The 17,668-nt window shown below is 48.7% G+C and overlaps 4 protein-coding genes across 7 annotated transcripts in view; 1 reads left to right on the top strand and 3 right to left on the bottom strand.

Annotated features, from left to right (window-relative positions):
* Positions 1-8,915, bottom strand: part of serinc3 (serine incorporator 3) — a 16,690-nt gene extending 7,775 nt beyond the window's left edge. The window contains exons 1-5 of one of the 2 annotated variants that reach the window (XM_079341660.1): positions 8,781-8,915; positions 2,558-2,719; positions 1,779-1,972; positions 540-619; positions 314-451 (exon numbers count right to left, since the gene is read on the bottom strand). In XM_079341660.1, coding sequence (XP_079197786.1) covers positions 314-451; positions 540-619; positions 1,779-1,972; positions 2,558-2,719; positions 8,781-8,912 — 706 coding nt within the window. In that variant the 5' untranslated portion in view covers positions 8,913-8,915. Of the gene's footprint in view, positions 1-313; positions 452-539; positions 620-1,778; positions 1,973-2,557; positions 2,720-8,258; positions 8,668-8,780 lie in introns of those variants that run through there. The other variant, XM_079341661.1, reaches the window with a different exon arrangement.
* Positions 8,916-9,896: 981 nt separating this feature from the next.
* Positions 9,897-11,384, top strand: LOC306823117 (P2Y purinoceptor 1-like; the record flags this gene model as incomplete). The annotated part of the gene is made up of 2 exons (XM_079342483.1): positions 9,897-10,071; positions 10,352-11,384. 2 exons carry the CDS (start codon positions 9,897-9,899, stop codon positions 11,371-11,373), a joined length of 1,197 nt encoding a protein of 398 aa, XP_079198609.1. The 3' UTR covers positions 11,374-11,384.
* The window catches only part of arfrp1 (ADP-ribosylation factor related protein 1), a 60,079-nt gene continuing 52,602 nt past the window's right edge, over positions 10,192-17,668 (bottom strand). For both annotated transcript variants that reach the window (XM_079341712.1, XM_079341713.1), the window contains one exon: positions 10,192-10,202. The gene's annotated coding sequence lies outside the window, so the exon portion shown is untranslated. The remainder of the gene's footprint in view (positions 10,203-17,668) is intronic.
* On the bottom strand, positions 13,795-16,335 carry LOC306822908 (serine/threonine-protein kinase 35-like). 2 transcript variants are annotated; one of them, XM_079342207.1, is made up of 3 exons: positions 15,659-16,335; positions 14,471-15,189; positions 13,795-13,900 (listed from the first exon to the last, which is right to left on the bottom strand). In XM_079342207.1, the coding sequence occupies exons 1-2, from the start codon at positions 16,092-16,094 to the stop codon at positions 14,492-14,494; spliced, it is 1,134 nt and encodes a 377-aa protein (XP_079198333.1). In that variant the 5' UTR covers positions 16,095-16,335; the 3' UTR covers positions 13,795-13,900; positions 14,471-14,491. The 2 variants fall into 2 exon arrangements, 1 of the variants encoding a protein (XP_079198333.1); XR_013778966.1 differs by having other exon boundaries at positions 13,819-13,900; positions 14,422-15,189.

Genomic DNA, 17,668 nt, shown 5'->3' with positions numbered 1-17,668 from the left:
TGGTGTCGTTGTTTGTCAGAAAGATTAAGACCCACCTCTTTGTAAGTTTGTAGTTTGATGTTAATTTGGGTAGAGTCAGCATTTCCAACCAGGCCACTTCCATCGTTTTGCTTCAATACTTTTCAATAAGTTTTTTAACAACTCAATCTTAGCTCCTCCCCCTTTTCCAAACGTTACCAACTAATTTGTTTAATCTCGACAGTGTTCAGGAGTTTGCCAGACAGTCTGTTGTTTTTGTTGCAGTGGTATCAAAAGAGTCATGTTTGATGTGTGTGTGTGTGTGTGTGTGTGTGTGTGTGTGTGTGTTACTGACCTGCGTACCAGACCCGCGAGCTGCCTGTCTCCATGTTGCTGACCCAGGACTCGTTCCAGGAATGAGCAAAGTCAACGAGCAGAACCAGCTGGATGAGGATGAAGCTGAACGCCCCCCCACAGCCGATGATGAACCAGGCTGCACACAGAGAACACGGTTTCATGTTATACCTTCAGTCGTCATGGCAACCTGTCTGCTGGACGCTATAAAGGTGTTCATCACTCACTGTATGTGAACGGAGCGTCAGGGATGTAAAAGGCTCCGGCTGTTATCCCCACCAGAGCTGCAAACTTAAAGAACCAGAACCTGGAAACACAGCGTTCAACATTATCACCTGCATGAAGCTGCCCCCCCCCTCCCCCCCCCTCACCTTTGGGAAAACAGTGTGTTTGTGTTGTTGTTTAAACTTGTTGTTTTGTTGTTGTTTATACTTGTTGTGTTGTCGTGTTGTTGTTTAAACTTGTTGTGCTGTTTACACTTGTTGTGTTGTTGTTTATACTTGTTGTGTTGTTGTTGTTTATACTTGTTGTGTTGTTGTTTATACTTGTTGTGTTGTTGTTTATACTTGTTGTGTTGTTTATACTTGTTGTGTTGTTGTTTATACTTGTTGTGTTGTTGTTGTTTATACTTGTTGTGTTGTTGTTGTTTATACTTGTTGTGTTGTTGTTTATACTTGTTGTGTTGTTGTTTATACTTCTTGTGTTGTTGTTGTTGTTTATACTTGTTGTCATGTTGTTTATACTTGTTGTGTTGTTGTTGTTTATACTTGTTGTGTTGTTTATACTTGTTGTGTTGTTTATACTTGTGTTGTTGTTTATACTTGTTGTGTTGTTGTTGTTTATACTTGTTGTGTTGTTGTTGTTTATACTTGTTGTGTTGTTGTTGTTTATACTTCTTGTGTTGTTGTTTATACTTGTTATGTTGTTGTCATGTTGTTTATACTTGTTGTGTTGTTGTTTATACTTGTTGTGTTGTTGTTTATACTTGTTGTGTTGTTTATACTTGTTGTGTTGTTTATACTTGTGTTGTTGTTTATACTTGTTGTGTTGTTGTTGTTTATACTTGTTGTGTTGTTGTTGTTTATACTTCTTGTGTTGTTGTTGTTTATACTTCTTGTGTTGTTGTTTATACTTGTTATGTTGTTGTCATGTTGTTTATACTTGTTGTGTTGTTGTTTATACTTGTTGTGTTGTTGTTTAAACTTGTCATGTTGTTGTTTATACTTGTTGTGTTGTTGTTGTTGAAACTTGTTGTGTTGTTGTCATGTTGTTGTTTATACTTGTGTTGTTGTTTAAACTTGTTGTGTTGTTGTTTGTACTTGTTGTGTTGTCGTGTTGTTGTTTATACTTGTTATGTTGTTGTTTATACTTGTTGTGTTGTTGTCATGTTGTTGAAACTTGTTGTGTTGTTGTTGTTTATACTTGTCGTGTTGTTGTTTACACTTGTTGTTGTTGTTGTTCCTCACCCGTTGTGGACCGCTGCTCGGGGGTCTCTGCTGTTCTTGATGTTGATCATGAGAACGGAGAACCAAAGGAACCACAGAGCCATCCCAAAGCAGACGCGGTACACGGCCTTATAACCCACAAACATGTCACAGTTCACATCGACCTGCAGGCCGGGGACGTGAGAGCCGGCGCCGTCCTCGCAGAACCCGGGGATCTGTAAACAATGTGATTAACACGGGTTACATTTACTCAACATGTGTCTTTGGATCGTTTTGAAATGTTCAGCTCGTTTGGTGTCGATAAAGTTCTTTTGACTTTTTGCAGCACATTTCATTTGTTGCTTTTATCTGCCGACGTAATAAAAGAAACAAAGTGTGAAAACAATCTTCATTTGTTTGTTTTGTTTCAAAGCACATTTTTTAATCACTCTGCAGAAGAGTCGACTAAATGTTTCTAGTTTACAGTCTTGATGCTAAGCTAGGCTAACTGACATCCCTCTCCCCAGCGCCTCCATTCTGACGCATTCCCAGATCAGACGAGATAAACAACCACTCCAGTGAACTCTGGGTCCAAAGGGGGGGCTCCAGGAAGCTAAGCCTAGCCCCCCCTCCAGAGGAAACTTGTTTCAGCCACTTAAATCCGTGATCTTATTCTTCTGGTCAAAGTGACACACCAGTGTGTGTGTGTGTGTGTGTGTGTGTGTGTGTGTGTGTGTGTGTGTGTGTGAACATGTATTCTGATTACTTCCTGTTCTGAATATTATATGAATTGAGGTCTCTGTGGGGTCCGTCGCTCGTACCCTCCTCAGCTGGCGGTCCACGCCCGGCGACAGCATGACGCACGCCACCACGGTCCCCAGCAGCAGGATGGAGGCGTAGATGATCCTGGTCACCGTGGAGTTCCTGGTGCTCGGACAGCAGCTGCACAGCAGACAGGTGGCGCTGCTGCACAGACACGGCACCTGTAAACACACACACCTGTCAGTCACTACCTGTAAACACACACACACACACACACACCTGTCAGTCACTACCTGTAAACACACACACACACACACACACCTGTCAGTCACTACCTGTAAACACACACACCTGTCAGTCACTACCTGTAAACACACACACCTGTCAGTCTCTACCTGTAAACACACACACCTGTCAGTCACTACCTGTAAACACACACACACACACACACACCTGTCAGTCACTACCTGTAAACACACACACACACACACACACCTGTCAGTCACTACCTGTAAACACACACACCTGTCAGTCTCTACCTGTAAACACACACACCTGTCAGTCACTACCTGTAAACACACACACACACACACACACCTGTCAGTCACTACCTGTAAACACACACACCTGTCAGTCACTACCTGTAAACACACACACCTGTCAGTCACTACCTGTAAACACACACACACACACCTGTCAGTCACTACCTGTAAACACACACACACACACACACACCTGTCAGTCTCTACCTGTAAACACACACACCTGTCAGTCACTACCTGTAAACACACACACACACACACACACCTGTCAGTCTCTACCTGTAAACACACACACCTGTCAGTCTCTACCTGTAAACACACACACCTGTCAGTCTCTACCTGTAAACACACACACCTGTCAGTCACTACCTGTAAACACACACACCTGTCAGTCACTACCTGTAAACACACACACCTGTCAGTCACTACCTGTAAACACACACACCTGTCAGTCACTACCTGTAAACACACACACACACACCTGTCAGTCACTACCTGTAAACACACACACACACACACACACACACACACCTGTCAGTCACTACCTGTAAACACACACACACACACACACACACCTGTCAGTCACTACCTGTAAACACACACACCTGTCAGTCACTACCTGTAAACACACACACACACACACACACACACACACACACACACACACACACCTGTCAGTCACTACCTGTAAACACACACACACACACACACACACACACACCTGTCAGTCTCTACCTGTAAACACACACACACACACACACACACACACACCTGTCAGTCTCTACCTATAAACACACACACACACACACACACACACACACACACACACACACACACACCTGTCAGTCTCTACCTGTAAACACACACACACACACACACACACACACACACACACACACACACACCTGTCAGTCTCTACCTATAAACACACACACACACACACACACACCTGTCAGTCTCTACCTGTAAACACACACACACACACACACACACCTGTCAGTCTCTACCTGTAAACACACACACACACACACACACACACACACACACACACACACACACACACACACACACACACACACACACACACACACACACACACACACCCCCCCCCCCGAAGAGATAAAGCTGGTCGAGGACAACAACAGGTTAATCCCCCTCCCGCCAGTCGAGGTCAGCTTAGTTCAAACTGATCCAGACTGATGTGTGCCAGATCAGGAGCATCACATGACCGGCTGTGACACACATACAGCGAGCACGCCGCTCTTCATTAGAGGCAGACAGGAGCACGCCGTCAGCTGACAGGAAGACACCCATCTATATTCTTAAAGGTCATTTTCATCCAATTCTACCTTCATTTATCAGAGAACGACACAAGCAGGAGACAACCACAGGAAGTGACCAGAGGCAGAGGACAGGTGTGACAGGAAGTGACCAGAGACAGAGGACAGGTGTGACAGGAAGTGACCAGAGGCAGAGGACAGGTGCTGACAGGAAGTGACCAGAGACAGAGCACAGGTGCTGACAGGAAGTGACCAGAGACAGAGCACAGGTGCTGACAGGAAGTGACTAGAGACAGAGGACAGGTGCGGACAGGAAGTGACCAGAGGCAGAGGACAGGTGCTGACAGGAAGTGACCAGAGACAGAGCACAGGTGTAGACAGGAAGTGACCAGAGACAGAGCACAGGTGCTGACAGGAAGTGACCAGAGACAGAGCACAGGTGCTGACAGGAAGTGACCAGAGACAGAGGACAGGTGCGGACAGGAAGTGACCAGAGGCAGAGGACAGGTGCTGACAGGAAGTGACCAGAGACAGAGCACAGGTGTAGACAGGAAGTGACCAGAGACAGAGCACAGGTGCTGACAGGAAGTGACCAGAGACAGAGTACAGGTGCTGACAGGAAGTGAGCAGAGACAGAGTACAGGTGCAGACAGGAAGTGAGCAGAGACAGAGGACTGGTGCTGACAGGAAGTGACCAGAGACAGAGTACAGGTGCTGACAGGAAGTGACCAGAGACAGAGCACAGGTGCTGACAGGAAGTGACCAGAGACAGAGGACAGGTGTGACAGGAAGTGACCAGAGGCAGAGGACAGGTGCTGACAGGAAGTGACCAGAGACAGAGCACAGGTGCTGACAGGAAGTGACCAGAGACAGAGCACAGGTGCTGACAGGAAGTGACCAGAGACAGAGGACAGGTGCGGACAGGAAGTGACCAGAGGCAGAGGACAGGTGCTGACAGGAAGTGACCAGAGACAGAGCACAGGTGTAGACAGGAAGTGACCAGAGACAGAGCACAGGTGCTGACAGGAAGTGACCAGAGACAGAGCACAGGTGCTGACAGGAAGTGACCAGAGACAGAGGACAGGTGCGGACAGGAAGTGACCAGAGGCAGAGGACAGGTGCTGACAGGAAGTGACCAGAGACAGAGCACAGGTGTAGACAGGAAGTGACCAGAGACAGAGCACAGGTGCTGACAGGAAGTGACCAGAGACAGAGTACAGGTGCTGACAGGAAGTGAGCAGAGACAGAGTACAGGTGCAGACAGGAAGTGAGCAGAGACAGAGGACTGGTGCTGACAGGAAGTGACCAGAGACAGAGTACAGGTGCTGACAGGAAGTGACCAGAGACAGAGCACAGGTGCTGACAGGAAGTGACCAGAGACAGAGCACAGGTGTAGACAGGAAGTGACCAGAGACAGAGCACAGGTGCTGACAGGAAGTGAGCAGAGACAGAGGACAGGTGCTGACAGGAAGTGACCAGAGACAGAGTACAGGTGCTGACAGGAAGTGACCAGAGACAGAGTACAGGTGCTGACAGGAAGTGACCAGAGACAGAGTACAGGTGCTGACAGGAAGTGACCAGAGACAGAGTACAGGTGCTGACAGGAAGTGACCAGAGCACAGGTGTGAGCAGTAATGTAACATCATAACTTTGACACTTTAACAATGATCACAATCGGTTTTATGAACAAGTTCCTCAGCTCTCAGCCATGAGGCACCCAGAGGGGAGAGTCTCAGGGGTCGGCCAGGATTTTACCTGCACGCCTCATGGTCCTTGAGGTGTACAAGTCTCAAGGTCCTGGAGGTGTACAGGTCTCAGGGTCCTGGAGATGTATAGGTGGTGGCCTCAGGGTCCTGGAGGTATACAGGTCTGAGGGTCCTGGAGGTGTACAGGTCTCAGGGTCCTGGAGGTGTACAGGTCTCAGGGTCCTGGAGATGTATAGGTGGTGGCCTCAGGGTCCTGGAGGTATACAGGTCTGAGGGTCCTGGAGGTGTACAGGTCTCAGGGTCCTGGAGGTGTACAGGTCTTGGTCTCAGGGTCCTGGAGGTGTATAGGTCTTGGTCTCAGGGTCCTGGAGGTATACAGGTCTCAGGGTCCTGGAGGTATACAGGTCTCAGGGTCCTGGAGATGTATAGGTGGTGGCCTCAGGGTCCTGGAGGTATACAGGTCTGAGGGTCCTGGAGGTGTACAGGCCTCAGGGTCCTGGAGGTATACAGGTCTCAGGGTCCTGGAGGTGTACAGGTCTTGGTCCCAGGGTCCTGGAGGTGTATAGGTCTTGGTCTCAGGGTCCTGGAGGTATACAGGTCTCAGGGTCCTGGAGGTGTACAGGTCTCAGGGTCCTGGAGGTGTACAGGTCTTGGTCTCAGGGTCCTGGAGGTGTATAGGTCTTGGTCTCAGGGTCCTGGAGGTATACAGGTCTCAGGGTCCTGGAGGTGTACAGGTCTCAGGGTCCTGGAGGTGTACAGGTCTTGGTCTCAGGGTCCTGGAGGTGTATAGGTCTTGGTCTCAGGGTCCTGGAGGTATACAGGTCTCAGGGTCCTGGAGGTGTACAGGTCTCAGGGTCCTGGAGGTGTACAGGTCTTGGTCTCAGGGTCAGCAGATGATACGCTGAGAGAGGATGGACTCCATGATGGCGCTGTAGAAGTGCTCCATCATGGTCTTTGGCAGGTTGAACAGGTCCCTCTTGAGGTCCTGGGTGATGGTGGTCTCCAGTAGACACCATGGAGTCCCCCCCCCCCCCGCTCTTTGAAGGATTTCATTTTTAGACTTGATCTCAAACATCGAGAGAAGCTGGATCACATGTGGTGGATCCGGTCTGCTGGATCCTGTCACTAGGAAGTCCTCTCCACACATCCTCCACGCTCTGCTGGCGCTGAAAAATGGCGTGCATTGTTTTGAAGTGGTGGAACAACACGCGTGGTTAATCCAGCGGATCACGTGTGAGCAGATGACCAGCTGTATTATGATTAACCCTTTACATCCCACACACTGTTTAACAGTGAGCTGCTTGTTCCCACAGTTCACCTGATGTCCAGTCCCTCATCAATAAAAATTATATTATTATTATTGTAAATCTTATTGTTGTTATTATTATTAATTCTATTATTATTATTATAAATTATATTATTATTCATTTATTGAGTTTCATCTACAGAAGCAGCAGACAAACTTCTGCACACTGAAAACATCCAACAAGAGAGCTGCTCAAACAAACACACACACACACACACACAGTCTGACACACACACACACACACACACACACACAATCTGACACACACACACACACAGTCTGACACACACACACACACACACACACACACACACACACACAATCTGACACACACACACACACAGACACACACACACAGACACACACACACACACACACACAGTCTGACACACACACACACACAGTCTGACACACACACACACACACACACACACACACACACACACAGTCTGACACACACACAGTCTGACACACACACACAGTCTGACACACACACACACGCACAGACTGTGTGTGTGTGTGTGTGTGTGTGTGTGTGTGTGTCAGATTGTGTGTGTGTGTGTGTGTGTGTGTGTCTGTGTGTGTGTGTGTGTGTGTGTGTGTCAGACTGTGTGTGTGTGTGTGTGTGTGTGTGTGTGTGTGTGTGTGTGTCAGATTGTGTGTGTGTGTGTGTGTGTGTGTGTGTGTGTGTGTGTGTGTGTGTGTGTGTGTGTGTGTGTGTGTGTGTGTGTACGCAGCATGTCTCATTAATGAAGTATAAAGTCATCTCTGGACTGATCATGTAAAATAAACTTTTATTTGACCTGAGTTTGGTTCAGCGGCCTCACCGTCTAAACCCGAGTGGAGACGAAGTTAAACGAAACCAAAACGAATCAGAAATGTGTGAAATACGAACAACCAGGGTTTGATTTAATCACGAGCATCACCTGATAAACCCGAGCGATGACGGAAACAACCGAATCACAAACGAGGCTCAAAGACGATCAAGCTGCTGATTTGTGTATTAACCATAAATACGCTTGTGCTCACGCGCTCAGGTGTTGTGCCACAGTCTTGTGCTCACGCGCTCAGGTGTTGTACCACAGTCTTGTGCTCACGCGCTCAGGTGTTGTGCCACAGTCTTGTGCTCACGCGCTCAGGTGTTGTGCCACAGTCTTGTGCTCACGCGCTCAGGTGTTGTGCCACAGTCTTGTGCTCACGCGCTCAGGTGTTGTACCACAGTCTTGTGCTCACGCGCTCAGGTGTTGTACCACAGTCTTGTGCTCACGCGCTCAGGTGTTGTACCACAGTCTTGTGCTCACGCGCTCAGGTGTTGTGCCACAGTCTTGTGCTCACGCGCTCAGGTGTTGTGCCACAGTCTTGTGCTCACGCGCTCAGGTGTTGTGCGGGGTTTGGTCTCGAGGGTTAATTAGAGTTGAAATAATAAACGTATTTAAATGAGAACTCACCCAGCTGGCCAATGAGAAGGCTCCTAGCACAGCTCCCATAGCGGACCAGCTTTCTTCTTCAACTCGGACAGTTAACTCTAATGACTCCTTTCCGCTCCCTGCGTCTGACTGAGCGTCACACTGTGACGTCATCACGGCGTCCACTTGGGAGGTTCAAACGTGTGAGTGGACAAACATTCTCCTGTGATTTCTTAAAAACATTTTTGACCTTCAGTTTTTTTTAATTTAAAACTATTTAAATTAATAATAAAATTCTTCTTTATTCAAAATTAAACTGTTTAAATGTTTGGTGCACTTTATAGAAATGTAAATCATTGTATATATATACTGTGCATGAGTTAGTTTAGTTTAGTTTAGTTTATTAGTTTATTTGTCAGGGACAATGTACAAAATACATTAATCTTTCGAAAATATGCTTTGTACCAGATTTAGCGAATGCTAGTTATTAAATCAGAGAATCTGTCCTGTTTGTTTTCTACGGTGGCCCTGAAGGTCAACTGCAAAACCATTTCACACACTCAAACACCTCTGAAGACATGCTTCAATATTGAATGACTTTAAAAAGCACAGGATATTTCTGGGACTTTTTGGGACTTTAGAGCCACCGTAGTTTTCTGTTTGTTTCCAGGTAGAATCTTTAAAAAAAGGGAATAAAAACAGCACATTATAAAATATGATTTATTGAATCACAGTTTATGTAATCGCATCAATACAACAAGTCAACTTCCTCGAGTGTTAATGTGCTGTGAAAGATGTAATAACTCGTTTAACCACCAGAGGGAGACAAACCTCCAGCAGAGAAGCTTCAGAGTAACAAACAGCATTCATCCCCTCCAGAGGCCACAGCTCATGACCCGGGATGTCTGCTCCTTATCTCTTATTGGCTGCTGGCTGACAGGGGCGTGTCCTGGTGTCTCCAGAAGATCTGGACTTAATGAGTACCTGAAGTCCTTTGTTTTTATCCTCCTCCGGCGTGTGCTCAGACAGAAGTAGAGACCAGAAGGACCCGCCTCAGGTGGACGAGGACTTGCAGCCTGCAGGGAGCGGACGCTCCAGCAGACCCAGCAGTCCACAGACTGTGGTGGATGGTTCCTGATCACCCTCAAACTGCCCGACATGATGGACAGGTCCGAGGCGCGTGCATCCGTCAGCTCTGAGCAGCTGAGCTGGGCCGGCCGAGGAGAGGAGGCTAAAGATCCCGAGCAGCACTGTGAGGTGGACCTGATCCCTGACAGTCTCTGGTGGAAGGACTCAGTGTGTACAGAGAGGATCTCATGCAGCTGCTCTTCAGGTACTTCTGCTTCTTCTTCTGGTTTTTATTTTGGAGCTGCAGATCTGTGAACGCGTGTTTCTGACTTCACGCCATGAAAACTCGTTTAGTTTGAGTCCTGTTATAATCTAAATATTAACCAGGAGGCGTGAACTTTGACCTGGGCGTGTTCACTCTACATATCTTCCTTTCAGACGTGTCTGTGCGCGCTCGCCCTCCTGCAGCCTGCGTTTCAGGAAGTGGGCGGGGCTGTGTGTACTTTCACTTTCTGTCAGTGTAATCCGTGCGTCTCGTGTTTGAGGATCAAACGGAGAGATGAACGCGACGACACCTCTGAACTGCAGCATCGACCTGCCGTTCACGCACGCCGTGCTGCCGCCCATGTTTGTGAGCGTGTTCGTGGTCGGGGTCGTGTCCAACGGCGGCATGCTGTGGAGCGTGTGCAGCAGCTGGAGGACCATGGAGCTGATGAGCGTGTTCATGCTGAACCTGGGGCTCGCCGACCTGCTGTACCTGCTCACGCTGCCGCTCCTCGTGGACTATTACGCAGGAAACAGTCGCTGGCGGTTTGGACCGTCCGTGTGTAAGCTGACGCGCTGCTGCTTCCACCTCAACCTGTACGGCAGCATCGGCTTCCTCACCTGCATCAGCGTGTACCGCTACCTGGGCGTCGTGTACCCTCTGCGCATAAAAGGGAGGATCCGGCGCCGACACTCTGTGGTGGTCAGCGTGGCGGTCTGGCTCCTGGTCCTGGTGCAGGTCCTCCCGGATGCCTTCTTTGAAAAGCACAGTGAGGAATCTCCGGACTCGTGTTTTGACACCACCTCGGACCGGCAGGTCTGGGTCTACCTGCCTTACAGCATCGCGTGGACCGTCACGGGGTTCGCCGTCCCCCTGTTGGTCATCCTGTTGTGTTACGGTCACGTGGTCGTTGTTCTGGCCCGGAAGGTGTCCGTGAATCTGGACCTGAAGCGGCGCAGTCTGAGGCTCTGTGTGGTTCTGGTCCTCCTCTTCTCCCTCTGCTTCATCCCCTACCATGTGCTCCGGATCCTGAACCTGCACACCCGGGTCCTGAAGCTGGGCGGGGTCTGCCGGCCAACCTTCCGTGGCGTGTACCTGGCTCACCAGGTGAGTCGGTGCCTGGCGTGCCTGAACAGCGTCATCAACCCGCTCGTCTACATCACAGGAAGTGAGAACTTCCAGCTGAGGCTGCAGAAGCTGAGCGCGAGGGCGAACCTCTCTGTGGGATTCATCAGGACTGCTCGCTACGGATCACCAGAGGGGGCGGAGTCAGAGCAGGGCCGGCTGTCACAGGTGGCCTAGAGAAGATTAAGGACCGCCCCATCCATCAAAACCTTTTAGAAAAGTTAAGGAGTTTATCTTTGTTTTCATTAAAGGAACCAGAACTGCCAGAGAACCTGGGCTGTCCCGGATGAGCTCCGTCGGCGCCTCCATGGCGGCTAACTGAAGACAGCGATGCTGCTGACGCCGACCTCTGTGTGCTGAATGACTTCAACCCAGATGACCAGCAACTCCAGGGGGCGTGGCCACAACGCCTGTCAATCGGGATCAATAAAGTATGAAAAACTTGTGTGAAATCTAAAAGATTCAGAGACGAGTCAGAGGAAGCAGCTGCTCTGAGTTTGATTATCAGGCCTGGATCAGAGAGACAACAGGAAGCTGTTCTGTTAGTCCTGGCTGTGACTCAGTGGGCGGAGTCTCTCAAATCCCCCAAAAATCTGTTTGTTAATAAAGTTTATTTGTATGTAACTGATGAGTATTTGTCTCCCCCTGGTGGTGTCAGTGTGTCAGTCACAGCTGATAAAAAGGAAACTAAGACAGACACACACTTTAACATAGAGCTCTATGGAGACTGACTCACTGCAGGAGACAGACTCTAGTGGACTGGAGGAACTGCAGCTGTAAAGTTGGACATTTTAACATAGAGCTCTATGGAGACTGACTCACTGCAGGAGACAGACTCTAGTGGACTGGAGGAACTGCAGCTGTAAAGTTGGACATTTTAACATAGAGCTCTATGGAGACTGACTCACTGCAGGAGACAGACTCTAGTGGACACTGGAGGAACTGCAGCTGTAAAGTTGGACATTTTAACATAGAGCTCTATGGAGACTGACTCACTGCAGGAGACAGACTCTAGTGGACACTGGAGGAACTGCAGCTGTAAAGTTGGACATTTTAACATAGAGCTCTATGGAGACTGACTCACTGCAGGAGACAGACTCTAGTGGACACTGGAGGAACTGCAGCTGTAAAGTTGGACATTTTAACATAGAGCTCTATGGAGACTGACTCACTGCAGGAGACAGACTCTAGTGGACACTGGAGGAACTGCAGCTGTAAAGTTGGACATTTTAACATAGAGCTCTATGGAGACTGACTCACTGCAGGAGACAGACTCTAGTGGACACTGGAGGAACTGCAGCTGTAAAGTTGGACATTTTAACATAGAGCTCTATGGAGACTGACTCACTGCAGGAGACAGACTCTAGTGGACACTGGAGGAACTGCAGCTGTAAAGTTGGACATTTTAACATAGAGCTCTATGGAGACTATTGGAAAGCATTTTGAGGTATTTCAGCCTTTATTGAAGCAGCTCAGATATTTGGACAAAGTCAGCAGTAAAAACAAACTTTAAGAACTCGCCGTCTGTAAGAGAGAAACAGTCTGATCCAGCAGTGTGAGGACGATCAGCTTTGACCTCCAGCCTGCAGGGTAAAGGTCATGGTGAGGTCATCGTCTGACCCACTCTGATACTGGGACATTATCTCAGGTCAACAAACAGGAAATCCATTGAAACGCTACGTAAACCATCATTTCCCACAATGCATCAGAATCACCCGGATGGCTTCCTGTGAAACGTGCAGAAACATGAGGTAGAACGATAAACAAAGACGTGGTCATTCAGGCGCCGTTCTCGCTTCATACATCAGACTGACCACAGAGAGAGAGAGGGGCGAGAGACGGATGAATCCATCCTCCAATCACAGAAGGAGAATCATTTTGTAAACTCAGAAAAGTCAATCCTCGCCGTCTGAAGGCACCGTGGAGCAAAAACGTACGACCACGATTCAAATCTCACATTCAACAACGCTTTACTTTGAAGGTTCACCCTCTACTTCCTGTTACCATAAAAACAAAACAAACTTCTCTTCCTGTCTCACCTGGACGTCACAAAACTTTACGTCTCCATGAGGTCATCATGATGTCAGAGAGTAAACCTGATTGGTCGACAGCCGTTAGACATCCTTCACACCTGGTGAGGTAATGTTTTATGTTTTAATGATCAAACTCCCGCTAACCGTCCAGATCGCACTGAAACACGCCACGTGACTCTGCAACGATGGCGTCCTCTCCTGCACGCCACTCTGAGTTAAACGGGCTGCACACGAGACGTGAATATCTGCAGAAGAAGAAGAAACGCGGAGGACGGATTCTGAGCAGCTTCCTTTTCACAGAGCGTAACATCCTGTCGGTGACACTTCCTGGTCAGCTCTCATTGGCTGTTTTCAGCCGGAGTCATAAATATCAAACATCATGGTTATAAGTCCAGATCAGCGCTGTGACATCATGAGCGCCATTATTTTGAAAAAAAGTCACTTCCTGTTTGGTCACATGATGTGAACTGCACTACAGTAGAAATGACATGAGGTCACAGAAGCGTCAGTCTGTCTCCTGTCCTCTGATTGGATGAACCAGTCCATCACTCCTAAAGTCAGCACATTGACGAGGCTCCGCCTCCAGAAGACGAGGCTCCGCCTCCAGAAGACGAGGCTCCGTTTTCAAAAGATGAGGCTCCGCCTCCAGACGACAAGGCTCCGCCTCCAGCCTGCAGAAAAACAACACCACAAGCGGTCAGCTGACAGAAGAACAAACACACCCGTCATATCTGCATGTAGAAGGGGGCGGAGCCTCCTGAGGTAACAGGTCAAGTATAAGACTTTATAAAGACACCTTGATGGTCGGAGGAACCCGCTGACTTACAACCTGATGATGTCAGAGCGAGCGACACCGCCCAGCTCCACGCCACATTCGATCTGTTTGGTGTGTGAGGGTCGTTCACACACATCCTCGCTGTGTCAGCGGGTTTGACCTTTGACCTCCAAACATAACCCTCAGCAGGACACGACTGTGATGTCATCAGTACTGCACATGCTCAGTGCGGCCCGGGCTCGTGGTCGTAACTGACCTCCTCCCCGTTAACCAATAACAAACACTTTAAAGCTGCTCTGTACTTCCTGGGCGCCACGTCTCGACCTGAAGGTAAACGTCTACGTCAACCCGCTCGCCAACAGTCGATTCACCGGAGCGCCACGGAAACACGCTCTGCTACGGCGTGCAGGAATTCACCTGACACACAAAGGTCAGCTGACTCAGGTTAGTGAGGAGAGCGGGTCACCTGGGAAAGCTGTGGGCGGGGTCACGCTGCACACGTCACCTCGTCCATCCTGGCGTGCAGCTGGAAGGCGTCCGGCCGGTCCTGAGGGTTGACAGCGAGCATGTCCTGCAGCAGCTTCTTCACGCCGTCACACATGCACGAGCGGCGTTTCCGAGGGATGTTCAGAACCATCCTCGGGTTCTCCAGCAGCGCCTCGCCCACCGGCACGATGTCCGCCCCGTGTCTCACGTACGTGCCGAGCAGCTCGCGCTTGGACTCGCCGTCGATGAAGGTGATTCTCTCCAGCATCGCCCAGATGATGATGCCCAGGGCGAATATGTCCGCCTTGGCGGTGTAGTGCCCCTCCCACACCTCGGGCGCCATGAAGAAGTCTGAGCCGCACGCCGACGACAACCAGAACTTGTTGATGTTCTTGTCCTCGCCACTCCCGCCCTCTGCAGCGTGTCCCAAAGCGGCGCACACTTTGCTCAGGCCGAAGTCGGCCACCTTGAGGACGGGAGCGCCGGACTTCTCCGAGACCAGGATGTTGTCGGGTTTCAGGTCTCGGTGGACGATGTGATTCTCGTGCAGGAACGCCACGGCGCTGCTCAGCTGCTGCATGAAGCGGTTGTTGGTCTGCTGGTCGGGCCGCCGTGATAGGACGAAATGATTGAGGTCGCCGCCCTCACAGAACTCCATCACGAACCACAAGAAACACGGAGGGCCGAGCGCGCGCTCACCTGAGGACACACACACACACACACACACACACACACACACACACACACAGGTTAACACACACACACACAGGTTAACACACACACACACAGGTTAACACACACACACACACACACACACACACACAGGTTAACACACACACACACACACACACACACACACACAGGTTAACACACACACACACACACACACACACACACAGGTTAACACACACACACACACACACACACACACACACAGGTTAACACACACACACAGGTTAACACACACACACACAGGTTAACACACACACGGACACACACCTCCAAGAGTCAGAGTCATGACGTCACAGGATCGCCATGTTTCATCAGACTGTCTGAAGTACATCTATCTATCAGACGCGCTGACGTCACAGTGAGGTTCACGTCACACTAACAGACGCGCTGACGTCACAGTGAGCCAGCTGCAGTGACTCAGCTGGGTGAACGTTACCTTTGAGCGAGGTCTCCACGAGGCGCAGGTACTGTTTGGACCGTTTGTTCCCGTGACTCATCTTGTGGGCCACGCGCTCCCTCTGCAGCACGCACTCCTCCAGGTGAACCACGTTCACGTGCCGTTTGTCCAGACTGGCCAGCGCCCAGAACTCCTGCAGAGCCAGCTCCACGTTCTCCGGCGCGTCACACCGGAGCTTCTTCACGGCCACCGTCGCTCCGCTGCTCCGGGCGCGCGCTTCATACACCACGCCGTACGAGCCCCGGCCCACCTCCCGCAGCAGACTGTACCGGGGCGCCGGGACCCCGGAGCCCCCCTCCGTGTTTCCCACGCTCACACTCCTCAGCACGCTGGACTCCGCTCGTGCTCCCGGCTGGAGTCCGCGGCAGGCTCGCGCGCTCCTCGTGCGTCTCCGCAGGTTGTCACCTGCATCCATCCGTCCACGTGCCGCCTTCAACGTTTACTCATCCGGTATGATAACGGTGACATGCTGACCACCGCGGCGACTGCCAGGTCCCCGGTAAAGTACTGAGGAAGGGGCGGGGTTAAGATGTCAGAAGTTCCGGTCGTACCTTCAAAATAAGACTTGTGTTGACTTTCATCCGGAGCGGAAGTTTCTTATCCAGTCTGAGTTTGACCTGAAGAATAAAGAGCAGCTCACACATCTAATCAATAAATATATCGATCCCTTCTTCTTCTTTTATACTAAAAAGGGTTAGGAGACTTCATAAAGGACTTAGTGAAAGGTGCTAGACTTCATAAAGGACTTAGTGAAAGGTGTTAGACTTCATGAAGGACTTAGTGAAAGGTGTTAGACTTCATAAAGGACTTAGTGAAAGGTGTTAGACTACATAAAGGACTTAGTGAAAGGTGTTAGACTTCATAAAGGACTTAATGAAAGGTGTTAGACTTCATAAAGGACTTAGTGAAAGGTGTTAGACTACATAAAGGACTTAGTGAAAGGTGTTAGACTTCATAAAGGACTTAATGAAAGGTGTTAGACTTCATAAAGGACTTAGTGAAAGGAGACTTCATAAAGGACTTAGTGAAAGGTGTTAGGAGACTTCATAAAGGACTTAGTGAAAGGTGTTAGACTTCATAAAGGACTTAGTGAAAGGTGTTAGACTTCATAAAGGACTTAGTGAAAGGTGTTAGACTTCATAAAGGACTTAGTGAAAGGTGTTAGACTTCATAAAGGACTTAGTGAAAGGTGTTAGGAGACTTCATAAAGGACTTAGTGAAAGGTGTTAGACTTCATAAAGGACTTAGTGAAAGGTGTTAGACTTCATAAAGGACTTAGTGAAAGGTGTTAGACTTCATAAAGGACTTAGTGAAAGGTGTTAGACTACATGAAGGACTTAGTGAAAGGTGTTAGACTTCATAAAGGACTTAGTGAAAGGTGTTAGACTTCATAAAGGACTTAGTGAAAGGTGTTAGACTTCATAAAGGACTTAGTGAAAGGTGTTAGACTTCATAAAGGACTTAGTGAAAGGTGTTAGGAGACTTCATAAAGGACTTAGTGAAAGGTGTTAGGAGACTTCATAAAGGACTTAGTGAAAGGTGTTAGGAGACTTCATAAAGGACTTAGTGAAAGGTGTCAGACTTCATAAAGGACTTAGTGAAAGGTGTTAGACTTCATAAAGGACTTAGTGAAAGGTGTTAGACTTCATAGAGGACTTAGTGAAAGGTGTTAGACTTCATAGAGGACTTAGTGAAAGGTGTTAGACTTCATAGAGGACTTAGGAGGACACGCTTGCTGGCACTGATATGGGTAACACATCAGAGTGTGTGTCTGCACATACACACACTCTGATATATATATATGTATATATGTATATATAATACACCAAACACTTTCTTTCAGAGTCTTCTGGAAGAAATGAATTCAAAGTGAATCAAACTTGTTTCTTCACTTAAATAAATTCAAATTAATTCATCTATACATTTATCAATAATCGATAGCCTGTCATGTCTTTGTTAGAGCAGAATACGAAGTCTTTTGGCATGAAG

This window comes from Symphodus melops (assembly GCF_947650265.1).
Source record: "Symphodus melops genome assembly, chromosome: 4".
Classification (NCBI taxonomy): domain Eukaryota; kingdom Metazoa; phylum Chordata; class Actinopteri; order Labriformes; family Labridae; genus Symphodus; species Symphodus melops.
Note: the sequence above shows the minus strand (reverse complement) of the source record. Positions and strands in the feature narration are given on the sequence as shown.

Coding starts and splice junctions, on each gene's coding strand:
- LOC306822908 (XM_079342207.1), bottom strand. CDS start 16,094: ATGGATGCAGGTGACAACCTGCGGAGACGCACGAGGAGCGCGCGAGCC. Junction 15,190..15,658: donor CGTGGAGACCTCGCTCAAAG/GTAACGTTCACC, acceptor GTGTGTCCTCAG/GTGAGCGCGCGCTCGGCCCT.